This window comes from Tubulanus polymorphus, chromosome 5 (genome assembly GCF_964204645.1).
Source record: "Tubulanus polymorphus chromosome 5, tnTubPoly1.2, whole genome shotgun sequence".
Lineage (NCBI taxonomy): Eukaryota > Metazoa > Nemertea > Palaeonemertea > Tubulaniformes > Tubulanidae > Tubulanus > Tubulanus polymorphus.
In genome coordinates, this window is record NC_134029.1 from 3,661,386 (window position 1) to 3,684,196 (window position 22,811).

Sequence of the window (22,811 nt, forward strand, 5' to 3'; positions counted from 1 at the left end):
CTATATATTATTAATCGTATCGCGTATTTAAAGTATGAATAAGCGAAAAATTCGGGTCAGTTTATTCATGGTAAATTTGGCAAAGTAATTACACTATAAGTATTGCTATATACGTACGAACAGTGTGTCATTCAGCTGCAGTGGCTTGTATCTAAATATGGATCAAAAAAGATCATTGTTAATCGTCGCAACCTTCGTGGTTTTCTGCTATAATTATGGGGTGAGTATTGATGCATTATTGAAACTAGTGAAATCATGTACTGTATTTCCTGAAGTTATGTTTGAATGTCATGTGTAACGTATATCTTATATAGGAAGCAACTGAAAACACGATTTGTTCCGAAGTTGAACTGCCGACAATCGTAAGATTAGAAGTTTCTCGATTCGAGGTCGGATCCGGCGCGTCCATCATAGTCGATTTGAACATTCAACGCGGAGGTGACGTTAAAGTGAAATGGTTTCGTCAACAGGAAGAAACGTCGTATCTCGTTGCGGATACAGGTACTTATCTCAGAACATATTATTTAGATTTATTATATCTCTAACTCTGATATTTTACCAACTTATACGCAGTTGTACAATGACGGTTGTACAAGTAATTCAAGGGTGGATCCGACTTGCGCACTTGCATTGAGTACTGCTCACATTTAGATTTCTTTAGAAATCCTCAAATCAGCAGAGGAGCCAGGGGTCCTTGTACTGAAAACTCCGACGCGAGGAGAAGCATTCTTTCGCATCTTGATTATGGCCGTAATACAAAGCTGAATAAAAGGAAAAATACCAAAAGTTTGCAAATTCTTTTTCCCGAGTACCGCTCGAGCAATATGAGTGGTAGGTTGGATCCACCGCTGAACATATATTTGATGGGATCATTATTACACCAGCATTCCAGTTCAATCTGTTTATCCATTACCATTTATTCAACTATTTTCCTTCTATTTGCTTCCAGTAAATACGCAATCGTTTGAAATAATTCGAGGCGGAAATCGCCGAGCGAGATTGCACGTGAATTCGGTTAAATATCGAGACTTGAAAGAGACACATATCCTTGAAATAGCTCCGCGTTCATCGTGCGCCGATGTATCAACGAGAATCATTATCGTTCACAAACAAACCTATGTCTCTAATATTCGTCTTCCCACGATAAAAGACGTCAGCGGTAAATTTGTTCTTTCGGAAAACGTCGACAAATCATGGAGACTGTCGGCAACTGTCGTCGTACACGGAGTGGAGAAGTATTTGGGACGTTACTCGCGGCCGCCACGCATAGGCGCTAATTCCTGGAGAAAGATTATCAACAGAGATGCTTCTCCTGTCAATAGACGCCACTTTGAACCAAATGGCGCCAAATACAAACACACGAAAGCCGAAGAATGGATTTCCGAATCCAGTTATCAAATTTGGCGTATTTTAGATGTTACAAATGCGACTTGGAATGAAGCGGGCATGTACAGTTTTGAGTTCAATCATGGTTTTACCGGGGGATTCAGGTATACAGTGCGTGTTTTTAGTGAAATAGAATTACCAACATATCCCGGAATTCTACACGGAATGTATGTGCAGTCGTGTTCCGGTCACGTGCCACACATTGACGGATCGCTGCCGATCAGGAAGAACTATGACGACTGTATAATGTGCCGTATTTCCGGGTATCCGAGACCTTATATCCGGTGGTCACGACACAGCACCCAGACTGGTGTCTACCGTCCATTCGCAGCGAGTGATGTTTCGACGCCCGGCCACTCGTACAGAACCGACACTCAATACATCCAAGGCGACACACGCTATATGGGCCGTTACAAATGCGAAGCTGGGTACAACAAACCGATCCTAAGTGTTACTTATAAAGTGGCAATTTTTGAACCGATCAAGTTCCTCTTTTCGAGTTCTTCATCGGTGATACTACTGGGTCAAAGTCAGGTATATATGAGTTAGATACTTTTTTCTATGTTCGTGTATTCGGACTTGACATTTTAATGATTTCTTTTCTATATCTTTACAGATACAATTCGTATGCAACGCTTCCGGTGACCCATTGCCAAATATCTCGTTTTATAAAGGCCCCACGTTTTCCGAGCTTCCCGTGGACCATACGACGAAACTACCCTGGTTGCGAGTCGTTCCGTTTGCAACTAGAGTTTCTATTCAAATACGAAAAGACAGACGAACGATGACGTCAGTGGGTATTATGACCTTGAACTATCCGGGGGACGAGGTCGTTGGAAGAGGTCAGTGGGATTACAAGTGCGTCGCTTCAAATCACTACGACCGCAAGTTTAGGACGATGTCGATACAGGCAGATTTTTGAATAAAACTCTGAAGTTGATGCGAAGATGAGAAATCTCATCATTTAAACTAAGTTGACTTCACACCAGACTATCCTCTGTATACCACCAAAGCCGACGCTATCTTACTGATCAAATAAACTGTCTGAAATTTACCGGTGTAACAATTTATCAGATTTTTAATTTAGTGGTCGCCGATGCGGAAGGCAAATTTACGATCTGTTTGGCGATTCCGATGTTTCTATAATTACTGTCACATAATTTAAGGCCAAGGCAATATCGCAAACCACACAGTGTTGATCATCTTGTGTACTTTGCCATAAACCAATGATAATATGCGTCATTAATTTTCGGACGTGGGTCTTTCAGACGCTTGTGTCAGTTGCAGAGTCGTCATAATCGGAATTAATATAGGCTTTGATATATCTCGACCTTGATTGTGCAACTGGTCTGCCTAAGTCTACCCTTGGGGCAATCATTTTGTCCGCCAGAATAACTGCAAGGACTACCGTCATATTTCTCCAGAAATTGGATGTTGTATATATTTATTCGTGTATTGAATTGAATTGAATGCTTTATTTTTCAAATATAGCCTACAGCATAATGTACATACATGCAAAATACAAAATACAGTTAACTAGACATGGAGTGGGCCTGTTGAAAACAAGAAATAGATTATATAAAGCAGTTCCCTCATTAAAGAAGTGAAGAAGAAAAAGAGAAATGTTAAAAACTCAAACTCGCTCTCAGTCAACCCTCAAATACACAACATGCACACTTCGAATTTAAAAATATATAAATGATATTTGATGGTGTCTGTAACCTGTTCAGTTAAGCCTGAATGTGATGTAGGTAGGCTGTTTCAAGAGTACAAGTTAATCGGGTGAAGCATGGACTCTAAAACAGAGTCCATTGGTGAAGTGAAGTAAGCAATTAAATACCCTGCCGTTAATAGATCGTATGATGTAAACAGAGTTTGTATCAATATTGCGCTCGCGCGCGCGCGGTGCGAAATATCCATGCACCATTTATACATCGTATTATTGTTTAACCTGTCGTCTTCGGGTTTGAGAGTTAAGCGAACAAACACACACGGCGAACGAACGACTAACAATGATGGATGTCAACGTTCCCGACGACAAAACGTGCTAGATCCGAAGTTATCGGCTTAGTTCATCAGCATCAGGTTCGACCGAAAGCAAACCGAATACCGATAACCACAAGGTAAGGAATGTAAAATCTAAATGAAATCTGTTCGTAAACTGTCTAGACATTTCAGAATTTTTGATTTAGTCTGAGTTTGACTTATAATCGAAACTAGTCATTTCATAGTATAACATAATTTTATTATTTGGCTAAGAATTGTGAAAATCCTTACGCATCACGAGAAATTTCAAAAACGTCATTTTTGCTGCTTCATTTCAAACTATTTAGTCCTTACATTCAGGTATAAATGAGTTAAATTTATTTTTCATAACGTATTTTTTAAATAAATGCATCTTTTTGAATCTACAAATCATAAAAGTCTAGAGAAGTCTTGACTTCGATACACCATGATTGAGTTAGATGACTTACACGCGGCTGTATTCAGTGTGTCTGATCACGTAACAACGCTCGTTATGAAGCCTACGGGAATAAAGTACCATTATTCAATCAATTCTGGCGATTCTAGACGAGATAATGTGACAAATATTCCTAGGGATGATACATCCCCCAGATTTATACAGCTATTTAAGGACACTTTCGCCTCTGCGCAGATAATACGCATTTTCGCCTAGAACAAGACAGTGATTGAATGAACAGTTAATATCGATTCGATATTGCGACAAAACTGCTGGAAGTTAATTATTCAGTATATTGACTAAAGTTGGTTTAGAAATTTAGCATATATCAACTTACCAGGTTACTGCGACTGGCAGGTTTTATTTGACTCAACATGAGTTCATTTGGAATTAGTCCATTACCTTCCATCGATGTCATAATAATTCAAATCATTATGTAAATAGTAATTTAATCTGTTATGGTTTCTTGTAGAAATTAATAACTAATAACTAGTACAAGCTGGGACAAAAATACTCAAAACTAACATCGTTCAGTTTTTCAGGAGCTAAGGTTTGAAATTTGCTACGATGTCTGTCCGTGGTGACGATCTGGAAACTTCGTCTTATGTCGAAGCGATCGAGCATCGCACCGAAAAATCACTTCTCATCGATAACTTCCAAGATTGGTACAGAATTCTCACGCTCGATGACGTCATGGCATACGACACGCATAAAGCTATGTACGGAGAACAAGCGATGAAGTCTTTCATCAATAATAAGTTCATTTACAACGACCACAATAACCTAACACCATCCGGTACTGTATTCACGATTCCGTTGATAATGGCCGCTTGCAGCGGGTCCGTAGGTGTGTTAAAGCGCCTCTTGGAGGACGGCGCCGACACTACTGCATCGGAGAAATTTGACTGGAATGTTTTACACTGTTTGATAAGAACTGTCGCAGAGGAACTCAAACCAGAGGACGATCTTCTGAAAAGTTTGGAAATCATTCTCGAGCATGTCTCCGCCGAGACCAGGTATCGATTGATCATGTCTACGGATGGCGATAATTTCAAACCGATCGAACTTTCGGCGAAACTCGGAACTTACGGTATATTCAAACGCCTATTGAATTCAGACGCGTACGCCAAGAAATGTGACGTCATCGGTCTCCGACGTTACGTAGAATATGACGTCACTGAGTACGAAAATTTCGAAGATTATGCGCGGGAATTGCGCTCGCCACTGCGCATGCTCCTTTACGTCACTATCGGGCAGACGGCGACTTTGGAGCGGTATCGTATTTTAGAAATGCCCGTCATTCAACAATGGGTAAAACGTAAAACCCTACAGAACGTTCCGTATCTATTTTTCTGGTTCATCATACGCTTTCTAATTCTGGTCGCAATGCTCGCACTGCAACCGGTCGCTATGGTGGAAAAGAACTGGCTCTTTTACAAAGCGCTGTGGCCGAACGTTACATCGGTAAACGGGACTATTCAATGTTCAGGTATGCCGATCGTTGCGGAATATGAAGGTTTTCTTGACCTGACTTTGGAAATGATCGATGTTTTCTTCATATTCGTTATCGTCGATATTGTTGAGATCGTATACAGATTGTGTCATCGAGATTTCCGTACCGTGCGATCTGTACGCGTGAAAAACACCGACCGATCGAACTATCTTGTTAAAACTCATTTCTACCGCGTCAATCAATTCATTCTGTATTTTGTCAGTCAGGTCGGTAAATTTGCTATAACTCACGGTGGTGCAGGTCTCATTCCTCTGGTAATCAACCCAGATAAGTATAATACATGTAGCGGGCTTTTCCACGAAGCAGCAGCGTATCTATTTCGAGCTTTAAAAGCGCTTTATTTGCCATTCGTCCTCTTCAGTATCCTCTACCTGACTGAATGGTTACCTTTCATCGGTACGTTTTCGATAGATCTGCGCTGTATGATGGCCGTGATGATAAAGTTTAGCACGCTGACGTTTTTTGTACAGTGTATCTACGTTACGTACGTGGTGACCGTTAAAGAAATGGCCGTCTACAAAAGTCTGGACGCTTTCTACAAAGTGTTTCTCGTACAAATCGGAACGAGCGATTTCAACGGCCCGAAGCCGGCCCTTGACATTCGATTCGTCCACGTTATCTATTATTACACGGCTTCAGTGCTGTTGGTTAACTATCTTATAGCCATAATGACGTCACACGCTAGTCGCAGTAACGGTCAGAAAATGCACATGCAACAATTGAGACGTCTGGATGCGGCTTTCCTGGCAGAAGATCGCTTTGGTCGATGGGCACAAAAGGCTTATCGCATGATCACTAAACGACAGTCGGGTGATGTTCGGATCTGCGTCATCGATCCGTAAAATGTCTTTGATGAATAACCTTAATTACCTACTACGGGTTGGATCGCAGAAGATACCCCAAAAAATCTCGCCAAACTCCCATCTAATGCGGCAGGGGGCGGTGGGAGGTCGATATAGTATATCCTGTCAAGTGGTATGATATTCGTAGCCTACATAAAATTGGGAGTTTAGCAAACGACGTTTCTTCCTAATATGTTGCATTTTTTCCACTTTGATTTGATCAATACCATTTTGATTTATTACAAACTACGTTTCTACAACCGAAGAGCGGGGTCGTTCCAGTACATGATATGCTTTGAAGGGTAACAGAAAGTGCCAGAGAAATCCGATGAATTACTGAACACCTTTTCTCCATTCACGTCAAGAACTCTATACAAAAAATGAACCAGATAGAATATAAAAGATAAGATATGTGTTAACTTATCATTTCATTTCTTATCTTCTTGTCCAAAATATTAACGCATACAATATCAGGTCGGACATTTTGTTATCTTATATCAGTGATAATTTATGAAGTATCTTTACAATATGATAACGCTTGCTTGGTTAATTAGATTAAATATTTGATCTCACTGTCCAGAGAATACACTAGAATAGAAAGTAAACTAGCTCTTCATTTCCTTTTGACGAGATATTACAGTAATATAAATTAATACTCGGTCTTTGGACGTTTTGCAAGATAGGCAGAAATGTTGGGCAATTTGGCGACGCGATCCTGAAGCGCGGTAACCGTCGGGTATGTCTTGAGCAGGTTATCAACTTCGGGCCAGTTCAATCCTTGTAGCCTTTCAATAGCAACGAACGCGATCATATCCGCCACAGACACCTGAAAATAACATCGAACATTGTGGATGCGTTCATCGAGTAAATCTTTTAAGTTTGTTCACTGTAGCTCAACTTACCGTTCCCCCAGCCAAAAAGTCATTGTCTCCAAGAATGGTTTTCAGGGCGTCCAGAAGTCTTGGGAATTCAGCCGTGATCAAATTCTCTTTAACTTCTTGCTAGAAATGCCGACAGAAATACATTTATACAAACGAACTAACAACTAACTCTTAGAAATTACAATTTTACAAGTTTCTAGCGTTTTCTCGACCTTTTTCGTTTCGTTTTTCTCATAACGTTGTTTTGAGTCATTGTTCAGGATATCATATGACATATAGTAAGCCTCGTAGACTTTGGCCATTTCCAGGTTATCCTTTCCTTCCAAACCTATAATGATTCATAAATGGGTTAAAAAACCATTCTCATTGGTGTTATTGCATATAGATATCATGAAAAATGAGCCTACCAAATTCTCTGGCAAGATATTGTACAATAGCTTGACTCTGAGCGATAGGTTTACCGTCGATTTCGAGGATTGGTAGTTTCTGAAAAGGAGTCTCTACAAAAAATAACAAAACAATCTTGATGATACTAAAAGTACACAGCACAATGCATTGCGAATACAGTGTATATAGAATGTTCCTGGTTAGTGAACATACAGTTATATGCATTAGAGAAACTATCACTCTTAATTACAACATACTAACCCTTTTTCAGCTTCGGCCATGCCTCTGGATCAACCCATGGTAATGGTATACGGCGGTCCTCGTATTCGACCCCGGCTTGAGCGAATAACAAACGGGGCACTTCTCCCAAACCGGTGAGGTTAAAGTAGATCAGTGTGTACTTCGGCATAGTGGCTGATAGATACAGTCGATGTTGAACGTTTGACTGTCTGGCGCACGACTGACTAGTAATTCAACGTGACGTCAATATAGCACAAATAATACCGAGTATCATGCGTTAGTCGAACCTGACTGCGCGACACGAGGCATAAAAGCCAGACCAGACAAAGATAACAATCGACAGATGTTTTCTGTTCTCTGAAGGTTATTTTCTAGTTGTGAGCTAAATATGCAAAGCGCGTAGCCCGAGTGTAGACAAAAGCTGTCGATTATAGCTCCGAACATCACATGGGACGGAATCCCTAAACATTAACAAAAATAGTATTTTTGCTTATGTATATTTTATAACATCTTTAACCACACATTATTGTTAATGGTACATGAACAAAACTGATTAGCTTATACCAGAAATACATCGTATTTATGCATTTTTGGTGGGAGCCTAGATTCTCGTCGGGACGAGCGTTGAGAACAACGATATGCTTACGGAGAAAGTAAGTATGCCAACTGACAGCGATTCTTTCAAGGCCACGGTCGTCTGGCCTGAACGACGCTCCTACATTTGGATGAGTGTGCTTTTGAGGTGCAACCAAAAGTGTTAGAAATACGGAGATTTGCTGAGCATCTTAACTCCATTCACGTAAGAATTACCATACAAAAGATAAATGAATCAAAGAGAATATAAAAGACAAAGTATGCGTTTACTTATCATTTCATTTCTTATCTTCTTGTCAAAAACATTAAGTCGGGCATCCTATCTTATGTCAGTGATTGCTTGGTTTGAATAACCTAGTTCACTGTCCAGAGAATACACTAGAATATAAAGTAAACCAGCTCTTTATTTCCTTTTTACGTGATATTTACAGTTATATCAATTAATATTTGGTTTTTGGACGTTTTTCAAGATAGGCGGCAATGTTGGGCGATTTGGCGACGCGATCCTGAAGCGCGGTAACCGTCGGGTATGCCTTGAGCAGGTTATCAACTTCGGGCCAGTTCAATCCTTGTAGCCTTTGAACAGCAACGAACGCGATCATATCCGCCACAGACACCTGAAAAATAATATGAATAGTGCGGACGCGTTGATGACGTAAATTTTCTAGGTTTTTTCTCGTGTTAGCTCAACTTACCGTTCCCCCAGCCAAAAAGTCATTGTCTCCAAGAATGGTTTTCAGAGCGTCCAGAAGTCTTGGGAATTCAGCCGTGATCAAATTCTCTTTAACCTCTTGCTAGAAATGCCGACGGAAATATATTTATACAAACGAAATGACTCTTAGAAATTGCAATTTTACAAGTTCATTAATTTTTGTAGCGTTTTCACGACCTTTTTCGTTTCGTTTTTTTCATAACGTTGTTTGAAGTCATTGATCAGGATATCATATGACATATAGTAAGCCTCGTAGACTTTGGCCATTCCCAGGTTATCCTTTCCTTCCAAACCTATAATGATTTATTAATGGGCTAAAAACATTTTCGAGAATCTCTTCTCTTGCTCTTATGCAGATGACACGGAAAATGAACCTACCAAATTCTCTGGCAAGATATTGTACTATAGCTTGACTCTGAGCGATAGGTTTACCATCGATTTCGAGGATTGGTAGCTTCTGAAAAGGAGTCTCTACAAAAAATAAACGAAACAATGTTGATGATACTAAAGGTACACATAACAATGCATTTCGAATACTATGTGAATCATTGTAAATTGGCAAATTTTGAAATTCCACATGAGGCTGAATTATGATTGGGTAAGTACCAGTTGACCACACTTATTACATACTTATTACATACTTACCCTTTTTCAGCTTCGGCCATACGTCTGGTTCAAGCCATGGTGAAGGTATCCGGCGGTCCTCGTATTCGACCCCGGCTTGAGCGAATAACAAACGGGGCACTTCTCCCAAACCGGTGATGTTGAAATAGATCAGTGTGTATTGAGGCATAGTGGCTGATAGGTATTTGTCGATTTTGAACTGAACGGCTGAACTAGTGCACCAGGTTAAAACAAGGGAGTCACATCAATATAGCTCAAATATGGTCGCGTATCACGCGCTTTGAGTTCAAGTTGGAGTTAAGTTCAAATCTATTTCACGAAAAGCGTGACCTAACCTACCGAAAAATGTTATCTGTCCTCCGAAGGTTATTTTCGAGAACATACAGACAAGTGAATATAAATACGAGCAACAAATGCAAAACGTATTTAACGTGTTGGAACAATGTAAAATCATGAATTAAGCGAAAAGTTTCAATATACTTGGCGAGAAATCTTTCAGATAAGTACGAATCAATGTTGACATTCTTCTCGCTATTTTCCCATTTTTGATGGTTAGTCCTAGAGACTATTATAGCCCGAGTGTAGATAAATACGTTATAGAAATATGAGAAAAGCGTGGATTGCGTATAATTGAATTGAATAGGAAATATTGGAGGAATGTGCGATAAAATGCTAAATTAATGATGTTGCAGTGCGAACTCAAGTGGGAACCCACTTATATATTTGGCACTTCATAGGCAGGTAAGGCTGAATTCTGTTCACTTCAATGTGCGGGCAACACTTCCAAGGCCGTCCCGTCGTGAAGTTTATTGAATTATTGGGTAAGTCTTGGGAAACAATGATTTGAACGACGTTAAGCAAGAGGAACAAGAACAGAAAAAAACAACGCATTTTTACAATAAATATGTATAATATTATTTGATACTAGCAATATACGATTAATAGAGGTTTTTCATTTGAGCCGTCCATTGATACGTGCATGCAGGACCAATGTATAATTTTCGAAAATGTAAACTATAAAAATATACAATTTTCTTTGTTCATTTCATCATTAATATTTAAACACGTACAAACATCGTTAAGATTATCCCAAATTGTCACTAACATTATAAGGGCTCGTAACATTAAAACGGACCTGTGTCAATAAATCATTAGTCAGATCGATTATTGATGGAGAATCGAAATAAGATACAGTGGTGGGTACCACAGGAATATATCACAGGCAATGATGTACGAATTCTGAAAAAACGGTTGTACGACATTGTATCTATCAGACAACATCAACAGGAATCAAACAGTCTAAAATACTGAATATATTCTATATTCTTTCTTCTTGTTCAGATACAACTGCGGAGGCGCTGCGAGGTTTATCGTTGCTGTCGTAATATTTATTAGCCACATACCAGATCATTCCAACGATTATCAACACTGGAACTCTGAACACTAATGCGGTGCCCAGGTATTTGAACCGAAATTGCCGTATGTCGTAGACAAGACAGACGTCGCTGGCGCAGAAATTATGAATCAGACAAAAACTGTCGATTATAGCTCCGAACATCACAGGGGACGGAATACCTAAACATTAACAAAAATAGCATTCAAATGTACGTTGTATTATACCTTGAACTACCACACAGTTGTAAATGGTACATTGACATAATCGATTAGATTGTACCAGGGGAGCCTAGACTTTCGTCGGCACGAACTGAAAACAACTTACCAAATATGCTTACGGCGAAAGTCAGTATCCCGACTGACAGCGATTTGTCTTTCGGAGCCACGGTCCTAAAGCAAGAATAAACATGATGAATTTAGATATCTTTATCGAAGTATCATCAATATAACCTCTCACATATTTCATCTGTAGATTATTGTACCGATTTACCTGAATACGAGCATTATTCCAGGAACGAGTCCAATTGTACTAACCAACGATGAACAAAACGTAACAGCAGCAAACGGAATGAAACTATTACATGGAGGTATACAGATTCCCTTCGTGGCCTGACCGTCTGGAATGCACGAACAATTCGTATATATCTACAAAAAAGGATTTGAAAAAGATTAGTTAATATTCCGAATATGAATATGAAGTAACTAGCATTGAAACGTTGATTTTAATTTTACCGCGTTTACTGGTGCTGATTCACAGCCCGCGTGACAAGCCGAATAATACGATATTCCATCACTGTCGCAAACGGGGTCGTAATTACTTGATAAACAGTTACAGTGGCTGTTACATGTTTGCGTGAAGTTCATCCTTCAAATTTGATAAAGAAATCAGTTTTCTTAATTTTTTTTTTGTAAAATATGTTGATCATTATTAGCATGAAACCGTCGAAATCTCATATGAAATGTACATTCACATCAACAAGATGTTTCTTTCCTATCTTTCCTATCGCTGAAGACTATACCATTGTCTACATGACATGAAACTTACGTATTATGTAATTAAGGTACAGACCCAGATATTTAATTCTGAATATACGTACAATTCTATGAATTCAAAAAGTGTCAGAGGCTACATGTCAGAGGCATGTCAGGTGCTCTGTCGGCTTGTTCAGTTACAATGGAATTGATCAGAGGGCTTTTGCAAGATGATCATATCAATTCTTTGATGACATCTACAACGAGTTGTCGGTGTAAATAATTCTTTTGTTTTAAAGAAGAGAGAAAATTGTTTCTATATGTGCAGTTTGCTTTCATAGATAAGTTCGTATATACAATGGTTGATAAAGTGGCACATATGGCTGTTGCTACGGTGATGAGATTCAAATCGAAATTTCAACGTTGCGAACGTAACGCGACGATGAAGGCATTGCACTTACTGATTATCGCGTACGGAGAGTCCGTTGAACGGAGCCTGGTCGCAGCCGATACCGATCAGAGACGCGTGAATACAAACCGTCAACACTGACGAGATAAAACCCAAACGAGCGATTTTTATCAGAGACAATTTCAACTTGGATACTATAACACCTCCGCATATAGTTCCTATACAAGTAGGCAGGGCAGATATGGACCCTGGAAATCAAAGGTTGAGAGAGTCATAATTACTGTGACTTATATAGCACTTCGTGAATATGAGAGACCTGATCACAGAATAGTCTCTGAACAATATAAACATAGAACATTCTGTTTCTCTCACGAGACAAAAAAAGTGAACCCGATACGAACAGTAATGATTTGCGGTAGCCATTTCGAGTATAATTAGGCCAGCGTGATGGTTTTGATCCTCTGACTAATACGCAATAAAGCGTTTTATAAGAAACCGGATTAATAAGACGATACCGGAGTATCAAAGTCTGCGCTTTACGCATGGGTGAATTAAAAAAAGATACTTCAAAAACTTACCCAACATCATGCTAGCCTTCGAAGCGGAAAATCCGAATTGCTTTTCCACGTATTTCGGCATGAACGAATAGAAACCGATTATGTAGAACATATTGATGCAGGCTGCTAATATTTGACAGACGAATACCGGATTAGTGAATAGACGCACGACAGCTTTAGGAAAATCTGAAATAGATTAGTTAATTACGTGAAAATACACTTGAAACTTCGAGATTCCACAGCAGAAATTGCTGCGCATGGACATTACTGGGAATCCTGTCGGCCCATCGCGGGAGTGTCAGTGACCAGAACAAACACGTGCAAATTCTAGGTGGATTCAAATAATGATTACCATGAAAGCACGATTGGCATTGGATCTTTTCAACGAGTTGTATTCAGAATAGCAGAGTTCAGTATCGATAAATTCGACATTTAGAAATACTCCAGTTCCCAAGGAAATGCTCAATGATTCAAAACATTCTATAGATCCCATAGCGCGTTACCAACCCGATACATTGATTGCAGTTTAGAATGAATTCATTGAAAAATTGTCACCTTTCAAATTGATTTTCTCATTAGCTCCCTTGTTCGATAGCATCATCGACATCGGATTGTTGCTTTTTTCCGACTGTTGATCCGTATCGTCCAGAGCCTTCAACTCGACCTCATTCTCGACCACATCTGGCATTTTGCCCGGGAACATTAACATCGGGATCGACACGGCTATCGTTCCGATACCGATCAACAAAAAGCCTGCCCACCACGCCCCGATGAATTCCGGATCTCTCTGCGTCAAATCGGTCGCTGTTAATAAAAAACGTGAAGTATAGTCAAACCCTTTCAAATCGTCGAAAGTTGGGGCGCGATCAATATCAATATATTGTTGACATATTCAAATAACGACTTAGACTACAAATACATTATAAATCGGGGCTCAAAATATAACTGAGTAATATTTCGATTGCTGCCAACTTAACCGAATTCTACTGTAGCAATTAATGCAGAACTGGTTCATGACAACAGAATTGTATGGAGTCAAAGTGAAAGATTTTTTTCTCCTCACTATATACTATGTACTATACATAGTATATAAAAAAACACACGATATACGATCCCTACTTTTGTGGGGTTATGCTTATAATCGTAATTTACGTTTTAAGTCGACAGGTAAGGCTGTCATTCCAGCCCCGATTCCGAAGCCGACCAACGGTGAAAGTGTCCTGATGCTGAACAGAATCCCTGAAATAGAAAATAGATCATACATAGATTCCGAATCCCGGACACGTAAAATGCAAAAAGGCATGTCAGTTGTATATATACCTATGTATATCGGAGATGAATGTTTTCCAAGGTTGTCATCGATGAAACTCATACCCAAAGACCATATAGGCGACACTCCGATACCTAGTACAACTTGTGATATGATGATAATCGCGTATGATATGGTACTTTTCGTGTTTTCTGCGATTGCCGATTCTTCGTTGCAGAGCGCTGCATAAGACAGGTTTTCCCTTCCCGCGTAACAGAGATCCTTGTCCGGAGTCGCTGTAACGTTCGCCGTCATATTTTCGAAAACGACCGAACTGATTTTCGCCGGCGTTGGATCTTGATTATCACGGAATATGTAATAAGGAAGCGACGAACATATCGTGGCTACACCGACCACTATACTCGAAACACCGATTACGAAAGGTTTATTCATCCGACCTCCGAGGTAGCTGGCCACTACTACGAAAGCGAGGAAGCCTATATCATTGGCGCTGGATATGAATCCAGCTTTGGCGCTTGTGATCTGTAAGGCTTTTTCGATCGTCGTCAGAACTGCCAATATATACGTCGACATGGCACCGTGAAAGACGACGATAATTGCGAGGACGATAGTGAACAATTTGATGTTGATACATGGCCGCAAACACGCTGGCTTACAAGGTCCGATTCCGCACTCTTGTTTAGGTTCACGAGTCACGTCTTGAGGAGGCATCGCGGTGACTGTCTTCTCGCTGTTAGCCACTCGCTATAAGCCACTAAATCTGTCAGCGCAGTTTACGTAAATACAAAACTCAAATGGAAGGCGGAATATATTCCTAGATTTCTTATACAACCCTGGTCGTTCCTGACGACACCTTCAAAATGCAGTTCCAACGTTATAATCTCAGCAAGTTTTCAATTCATACTTTTCATGAATCGCCCCTGCAGAATATAAAAACCAAAAGGCATAATGTGAACGCATAAAAGCGATTAAACGTTGAAATATTGATAAATACAAAGTGGTAGCGTAAAAAGGCCAACGACAATACCTAGCACATAATAATAATGTCTACGCAGTGTCACCCTTGTCTCGTCAATTCGCGTGAAACTCAATGAACAAATCATTTTCTCTTAAAAATAAATAAGAATTACATACGCTCCGAAATATATAAATCATTACATACCAAGTGTCACATATAGAAGACTCGTGAATCGAATTGAACGCATGTCGTTTAAGAACTTCCAAGTATATATAATATATATATATATATATATATATATATATATATATATATATATATATATATATATATATATATACAAATGAATGAATCGAACGCATTTGCTTTTGTTTATGGCGGTGCCCTGAAGTCCAAAGGTTAACACTTACTATCGACACGAGAGCGCAACTAACTTGAAGAAATGAATTGAAATTCCGGTTGGCCTATCTAATCGGGCTTCTATTATTAATGCGTACGAATGCCAACGAGACCGACGTCAATTTATAGAACCAGTCATAAAGCAAAACTGCAAGCAAATTATCAATTTTTAGAAATAGACGAGGTACATTATATTCTAGTTATTGTAATAGTGTAGAATGATAGTAATTAGAGTATATTTTCGCTAGAATAAGAATACGTTAAGCCTCAGACACACTGGGCGATTTCGTCGGCTGACTAAATTGCCCGGACACACAAGGCGATTTTACCGGCGATTTCGTCGGGCGACGAAATCGGCCGACGAAATCGCCCAGTGTGTCCCCGGCTTAAGACAGGCACGTAATATGTCCACAAGCAAATGTCAAATATCAACGAGTTATCACATATGATATTAGCTCGACATGATTTATTAGACGTGACTTATAATTTCAAGGTATGATCATGAACAAGGAAATAGTTACTTAGATTATGCTGTATCATACAGAGGGATAATCTAATGATCCACATCCGCTCCACTAAATCGATGAATAAAGAATTTCCCCATATACTTAGGTATTCTAACTTATTTTTTCTGTCCAGTAAGTACTACCGTATGATGTATGTTTCTTCTGATAAAATCTTTTATGAAAAAAAACTGGATTTTTCATTTGGAAAATCGTTCCCGGCCGAAACAGGATTTTCTAAGATGTGCTACATTCACGGCGTGTACGTGCTCTGTTAATATTGGAATATGAATATTTTTCATTTCGTTTGAATAAAGAATATACAGTGAACGCCGGGTGTGAACGCCCGGGAATCTGGTTCAAGGACCAAACGGTACGACCTCGAGTGGAAGAGTTGAATTGATCAGCTGTAATTTGTTGAATACATCGACACAACCGCGCTTTTCGCTTTTAGATTCAGCGCGCGCGCTGTGCAACACAGATCTGGATGGTTGGTGCGGATCTATTCAGCAACGAAGCGATCTCCCATCAAATCAAAGACAGGTAGGCCTGCATCGAGTAACAATTTTATTGTTGTTTTTGAATAATCTCTTATAACTATTGCAATACATCAGCGGCTGTTTCGCTGATACAACACATGTATTGTAGAGTATATTAAACAATCATGTTTCATACATTTTATCTGGAATTGCATAGTGCTGTTTCATGAGCGGACTATGTATTGATTTGAAGCGCAAGGCTCCAAATACTGATGGCAACCATTCGGTCAGTTTAGATAGTGTGAATACGCATTTGGGATCTCATATCGGTAAGAAATTCACGTTAGTATTTTCCGTCAATATTCATTTACACATATCTTCAAAAGGAAGGAAGAAATTCACTACTATCGATCATTTCTGAAATATATTAATATTCATCATATTCTGATGTACGCGTGTATATATCAGCTTTCGAAAAAATGATAATGTATTCTTCATGCTTTTCAACCAAAGTGTTTTTATAAGTGTAATTTGGTGAATTATGTGGGTAATATTTACATTCACAAAAGGCTTCAGAATCGAGGGTATAACAAAAGCCTTAATGTAAAATATAACAACGATACTTGTGCGTAAACTCAAACTGGTTATAGTACTTTCCAGGTGGATAAAATACCAAACTCAATGATATCAATATAGATAAAACGTTTATTATCTATATTGAAAAACGTACCTTAAAAAGTATATCTACTTGAATATATAATCAAAATAATGAATGATAAAGATAAAGATAGGAGGATGCTTTTAGGTTTGCATATCATTAACTGATTGCAGTTGAAAAATAAGTCAAGTTCAACTAGAATATGATGGATAAACTGTATTATTTGTATCTTTAAGACGCTGAATCAAAGAGCGCCATACGTCGTCATGGCTGGTGGAAAGTTAAGCGATATGCTGCGATGTAGCAACAAAACAACGATAAACCTATTCACGCTATGTCTTAGCCTTTTTGCCGTGTCCTATGGCATGATATTAACTTATCTCGTATCGCAGATAACGACCATCGAGAAACGTTTCGGATTCACGAGCAGAGATTCGGGTTGGATCGTCAGCAGTTACGAAATCGGATTTTTGATGGCGATACTTTTCGTCAGTCATTTCGCTCCACGTTTTCACCGACCGAGGTTTATCGGGTCTGGAGCGTTGGTTATCGGAACTGCCGGAATCGTGTTCGCCATGCCGCATTTCTTATTCAATCATACGGATTACAATCTCAGTAGAAACCTCGACGTCTCTACAGTTTCGAACATAACTGACAATCATATTTCGCTGGATAGTTCGTGTTTTAGTAAACCTAATGGTGAAAATGACACTTGTTCCAGTAGTGAAGGTGGTCGTAGTAATCTTAATGCATTTATCATATTCGTGATCTCAATAGTAATTGCGGGAACGGGGCCGACAACTATTTGGTCGATTGGGATGGCTTACATAGATGATAATGTAGAACCAGCAAAATCATCGCTTTACTTAGGTAAGAATCGCCGCCATAATATATATATATATATATATATATATATATATATATATATATATATATATATATATATATATATATATATATATATATATATATATATATATATATATATATATATATATATATATATACATACATACATACATACATACATATATATATATATATATATATATATATATATATATATATATATATATATATATATATATATATATATATATATATATATATATATATATATATATATATATATATATATATATATATATATATATATCATGAAAAATATGGATTTCTTCTTTTTAACAGGGTTCATGATGTGTTTACGTTACGTAGCGCCGATCCTAGGATTCCTTCTAGGCGCATCTACTGCTACTATACACGTGGATCTTGAGAAGAGTAAGTATATCACATCCGTGCGCAAAACTGGCGTTCTGAAGGTTACTAGTAACCTGAAGCACCAGCCTACGCAAAACTTGAAACCCTATCGCCTGAAACGGGAATCAACGACGATTTAAAAAAAGGCACATGTATGTTGTTAATAGTTCTCTTCCAACTGTAGGTCCTAATACGAGCCCTGAAAGCGCCGATTGGATTGGAGCGTGGTGGCTCGGGTTCATCATCTGCGGAAGCTTAACGATTCTCTGTTCAGTGCCGTTAATGCTTTTTCCAAAGAATATAGCGCAGAAAACGAATGATGTCCACGAAACAAACGTCCAATTGGCTACAGTAACAGATGGCGTCACAAATTCAGAAGACACGAGCACTACTAACAGCCAACCAGCGATCGACCAAGGATTACGAGGTAGAAATGACTCTCACAAAATCGAACATTGAATGAAACATTTATTCTATTTTACGAATGATATTTTGAAGGTTTGTTGAAGGCGCTCGAACGGCTATTCCGGAATCCTGTTTACATATCAGTCACTGCTGGCTTCGTGTTTCTGTTCGTATCTGGTCAAGGCTTTCTCATCTATGTACCCAAATACATCGAAAGTCATTTCCAACAGACAACCTACGTAGCAAATGTCATTGTGGGTAAGAGAAACTCTCACTCAACTGCATATGGTATATTACACCTGTTTAGTAACAGTATACTATATATATTTTGTCATGAAGTAATAGTCGGTGATACCCACCGCCTTTTTGTCTTTCAATTTTTAACCCTTTTTTCTATACTTCGATGGTTCATGATTTGTCTTATCGACGTTGCACTAGGTATCTAAGATAACCGACCACCATTTTATATTCTACGGCGTACAAACTGCTAGATTATCTCGATGTTAGGAATATATCGTTAAGCATTAGCTAATTTACAGATGACAGCTTCATTCAAGGCTGGCATTCGATCTAAATGTTCACAGCTTTTCTTGATATCTTAAGATAACGTCATATTATAACTCACTAATTTTCAGGTACGTCAATGGCGATGACGTCTGCAATAGGAGTGGCAGTCAGCGGCGTCTTAACCTCGAAGATTCCGCTTTCTCTGAGCCAGAAAACCTTCAGCGCATTATGTATCATGGTGTTTTGTACGGCGATATTTCCCACGCTGATGTTGTTCGGATGTCCCTCGCAGGTTCTCGATGAGTTCAGATTGTCGATAAGGTTTGTGAGTAGGCCAACCACACCCTACGTATGAACAGACGTTGTTGTGAACGCGTTAATCATTCCATAAAGAAGCCAATCCAGAAACGCTAAATTTATATGCGTAAACATTCAGTGTTACTGATATCTAACTCCGCGTGTAAAACGTAACAATAATTATAATACTTGATATTTATTGTATCAATCTTTTTGACCAATGACCCCAATAAATAAAACGATGGATTGAATTGACGCCATTTTTTGTTTTGTTCTCCAGTGCTTCCCGTACTAATTTAAGTTGCTCGACATGCAAGTGTAAGTGGGATGATTTTGATCCGGTGTGTGCCGAGAAAGGGGGTGAATTATTCCTTTCGCCCTGTCACGCTGGCTGTAAACAAATGACCTTCACCTCAACTAAACAGGTAAATATTTGCTGCACAGATTTAAGTCGCGTACGATGCCTCCAGCTGTTGCATGAACCGGTACACACCACGAGAACGTTAGCATCGATGATAACTCAATTCAATATATGATTGAATTGAATTGAATTGATAAGTAATCCAACATACAAGTCAGACTTTTTTAATTTTAAGTTGAGAAAAAGGATAAACATGAAAAATGAACGACAATAACATAGGTTAAACTATTTTACACACGTGTATTTTAGAAGCCCAAATTTCCCGAGAGCTTTGTTTAATTCGGGGAATGATAATTTTGAATTTTTCGGAATTGTCTTCGTTTTAATAATGAAGAGAATAATGCTTTCTAAATTCCGTCCTAAAGGTCTTTTCTGAACTCCCTCCGTAATGATAATAATAATAATAATAATAATAATAATAATAATGATAATAATAATAATAATAATAATAATAATAATAATAATAATAATAATAATAATAATAATAATATAATAATAATAATAATAATAATAATAATAATAATAATAATAATAATAATAATAATAATAATAATAATAATAATAATAATAATAATAATGAATTCCACGGTGAGAAATACATACTGAATCACGTGATCATTCGATCGCGAATTTATTTGAATTTAAATCAATGATCAGTGGGGACTTCGATGATTGCTAAACATGTCGCTCATTAACAAGCATTTGCTTCACTGGGTTCCTTCATTTGATATTGGCACATTTTATACTTGTATTTATATTTATGTATGGATATCATATTATAAATTGTTTCAATTTCTTTGAAAAATAAAGATTATCATTATTATTACTATTATTCTCTCCAAGACCGTTTCCGTCAATGTTGATGTCAATTTTGAATATGGCGACGTATACCCACACACATACAGATATTAGGCATTTCTATCCTCGTACCCAATTCGCCTATCTGGCAACACTGGCCTCCCGCATTCAATCATGATAATAATACGGCGAAAGATTCGCCTAAGAAATTCGCCAAGTGTCTGTCACAAGCTTAATCGAATTCATCACAGCTAAACCTGACATTGTAGATGACGCATAAAATCTACTAGACAGCGGTAAATGATATTCCATCGATTTGAATATTTGTAGGGAATATGAATAATGATAATTTTTTATATTTGTAATACAGATATCATATTTCAACTGCACCTGTGCAATCGATCGATCGGGACCAGTCGCTGCGAATTTTTGTAATCGAACCTGTCAGATGTTCACTGGTTATATCGTCATACTGTTCGTCGTATCCTTCTTAGATTCGTTGATTCAGATGCCGTGGGTTATGCTTAGCGTAAGGTTAGCATGTAATATATGTGTATTCTAAACACCCTCCCAATAACACACTGTCTTCTTTGAATTCGGATTATCCTCCGGTTTGTTGACTGTGCGCATATTTTCGAACATTGATGAACAAGTGCATACGTTTCCCCTGTTAAACAAACCGTGGTCCACCCTGATCAACAGCCCAATTTTGATCAAATTATTCATTTATAGGAGTATCTTCTATAAATATCATTTTGCGTGTGCGATTAATACCTTATAAGATCAATTAACCTACATATTTAACGTGTGTTACAGATTATTTCTATTTTGATATTTTCAAGAATTGATTATTGATATGCTTCTTTTCATCACATCGTTTACGTGTCATTAATTATTGAGCAGAATTGAAACGAGTGATATTGATTCCCCGATCGGTGCTGGAGATATAAACTCACATTGTGAGCTCGTTATATATCGTATATGTTTTACAGGTCTGTAGATAAACGCGACAAATCACTCGCCTTAGGATTGATAGCATTTCTAGTCAGTCTCACGAGTAAGTAGTGATAGTAATTGTCCGAATTCACTCACACAAAAAAATTGTATTTTAACCGTATTTTTTTGCCAAAAAGCTTGTGTACATTACTTTCCAGCATTGATACATTATCATTCTCGCTGAATGAGGTCTAACTTAATTTTTGAAACCTGGACCTGAAATTTTCAAGATTAATGTCATATATCTTAAGCCTCGATTGTGGTACCATTTCGATGCGTGTTTCTCTGTTCCCCTGCGTCGTGTGCGTTGGGCTTTACGGGCCTTTTCCTAAAATGTTTGTGTCGATATTTTTTCAGCTTTACCGGTGCCGATCGTGTACGGAAACCTGATAGATAACTCGTGCGTGTTGAGAATAACCAGCTGCGCGTCTGGAGGAGTTCGCAACGCTTGTAAATTGTACGATCAGGATCGATTTCGATATTCGTTGCATTTTCTAACGTGGTCGATACGACTGATTGTGCCTGTGTTACAGTTTTACGGCTGGTACAAGGCGAGGAATATGAAATTCCCGACAGACGAGACGCACGATGTCGCATCCGTCGCTGCCGACGCCGAGGTTGATAGCGAAATAACTTGTCTTTCAAAGAGTAACAGTCGGAATGAATACGTATCTCGGGATGACGGTGATACGACAGTTTCCAATGCCTAACTCTTGATTATACAGAAACAGTGTTAATCTAAATCCGTTCGTGAACCATTAATTAACTATAAGAGGATTGTATTTTGTACGGTAATAAAGTCCGCAGCGGGCTGACGAATATTCAACCTTGTTTTACATTCGTTTCTCCGTCATGAGAGATCGGCTGTTCGAAGTCATGGGGTAATATAA

General features: G+C 38.4%; 5 protein-coding genes across 6 annotated transcripts; 2 read left to right on the top strand and 3 right to left on the bottom strand.

Moving 5' to 3' along the window:
- Positions 1-9: 9 nt before the first annotated feature.
- Positions 10-2,867, top strand: LOC141905035 (uncharacterized). The gene is made up of 4 exons (XM_074793754.1): positions 10-220; positions 315-501; positions 950-1,920; positions 2,003-2,867. The coding sequence occupies exons 1-4, from the start codon at positions 158-160 to the stop codon at positions 2,306-2,308; spliced, it is 1,527 nt and encodes a 508-aa protein (XP_074649855.1). The 5' UTR covers positions 10-157; the 3' UTR covers positions 2,309-2,867.
- Positions 2,868-6,597: 3,730 nt separating this feature from the next.
- Positions 6,598-7,993, bottom strand: LOC141905036 (S-crystallin 4-like). The gene is made up of 5 exons (XM_074793755.1): positions 7,732-7,993; positions 7,491-7,583; positions 7,296-7,411; positions 7,105-7,203; positions 6,598-7,028 (listed from the first exon to the last, which is right to left on the bottom strand). The coding sequence occupies exons 1-5, from the start codon at positions 7,877-7,879 to the stop codon at positions 6,852-6,854; spliced, it is 633 nt and encodes a 210-aa protein (XP_074649856.1). The 5' UTR covers positions 7,880-7,993; the 3' UTR covers positions 6,598-6,851.
- Positions 7,994-8,744: 751 nt separating this feature from the next.
- On the bottom strand, positions 8,745-9,809 carry LOC141905361 (hematopoietic prostaglandin D synthase-like). The gene is made up of 5 exons (XM_074794204.1): positions 9,662-9,809; positions 9,395-9,487; positions 9,194-9,309; positions 9,000-9,098; positions 8,745-8,921 (listed from the first exon to the last, which is right to left on the bottom strand). Exons 1-5 carry the CDS (start codon positions 9,807-9,809, stop codon positions 8,745-8,747), a joined length of 633 nt encoding a protein of 210 aa, XP_074650305.1.
- Positions 9,810-10,948: 1,139 nt separating this feature from the next.
- LOC141905635 (solute carrier organic anion transporter family member 3A1-like) lies at positions 10,949-15,463 on the bottom strand. 2 transcript variants are annotated; one of them, XM_074794593.1, is made up of 10 exons: positions 15,406-15,463; positions 14,294-15,163; positions 14,126-14,212; positions 13,529-13,777; positions 12,995-13,159; positions 12,469-12,664; positions 11,768-11,900; positions 11,526-11,680; positions 11,361-11,425; positions 10,949-11,215 (listed from the first exon to the last, which is right to left on the bottom strand). In XM_074794593.1, exons 2-10 carry the CDS (start codon positions 14,952-14,954, stop codon positions 10,959-10,961), a joined length of 1,968 nt encoding a protein of 655 aa, XP_074650694.1. In that variant the 5' UTR covers positions 14,955-15,163; positions 15,406-15,463; the 3' UTR covers positions 10,949-10,958. The 2 variants fall into 2 exon arrangements, with proteins under 2 accessions (XP_074650694.1, XP_074650695.1); XM_074794594.1 differs by having other exon boundaries at positions 15,271-15,450.
- A 1,345-nt stretch (positions 15,464-16,808) lies between these two features.
- LOC141905364 (solute carrier organic anion transporter family member 2B1-like) lies at positions 16,809-22,643 on the top strand. The gene is made up of 9 exons (XM_074794207.1): positions 16,809-16,911; positions 17,477-18,110; positions 18,429-18,518; positions 18,682-18,789; positions 19,538-19,730; positions 19,987-20,131; positions 21,296-21,459; positions 21,918-21,982; positions 22,279-22,643. Exons 2-9 carry the CDS (start codon positions 17,507-17,509, stop codon positions 22,629-22,631), a joined length of 1,722 nt encoding a protein of 573 aa, XP_074650308.1. The 5' UTR covers positions 16,809-16,911; positions 17,477-17,506; the 3' UTR covers positions 22,632-22,643.
- The last annotated feature ends 168 nt before the right edge of the window (positions 22,644-22,811 follow it).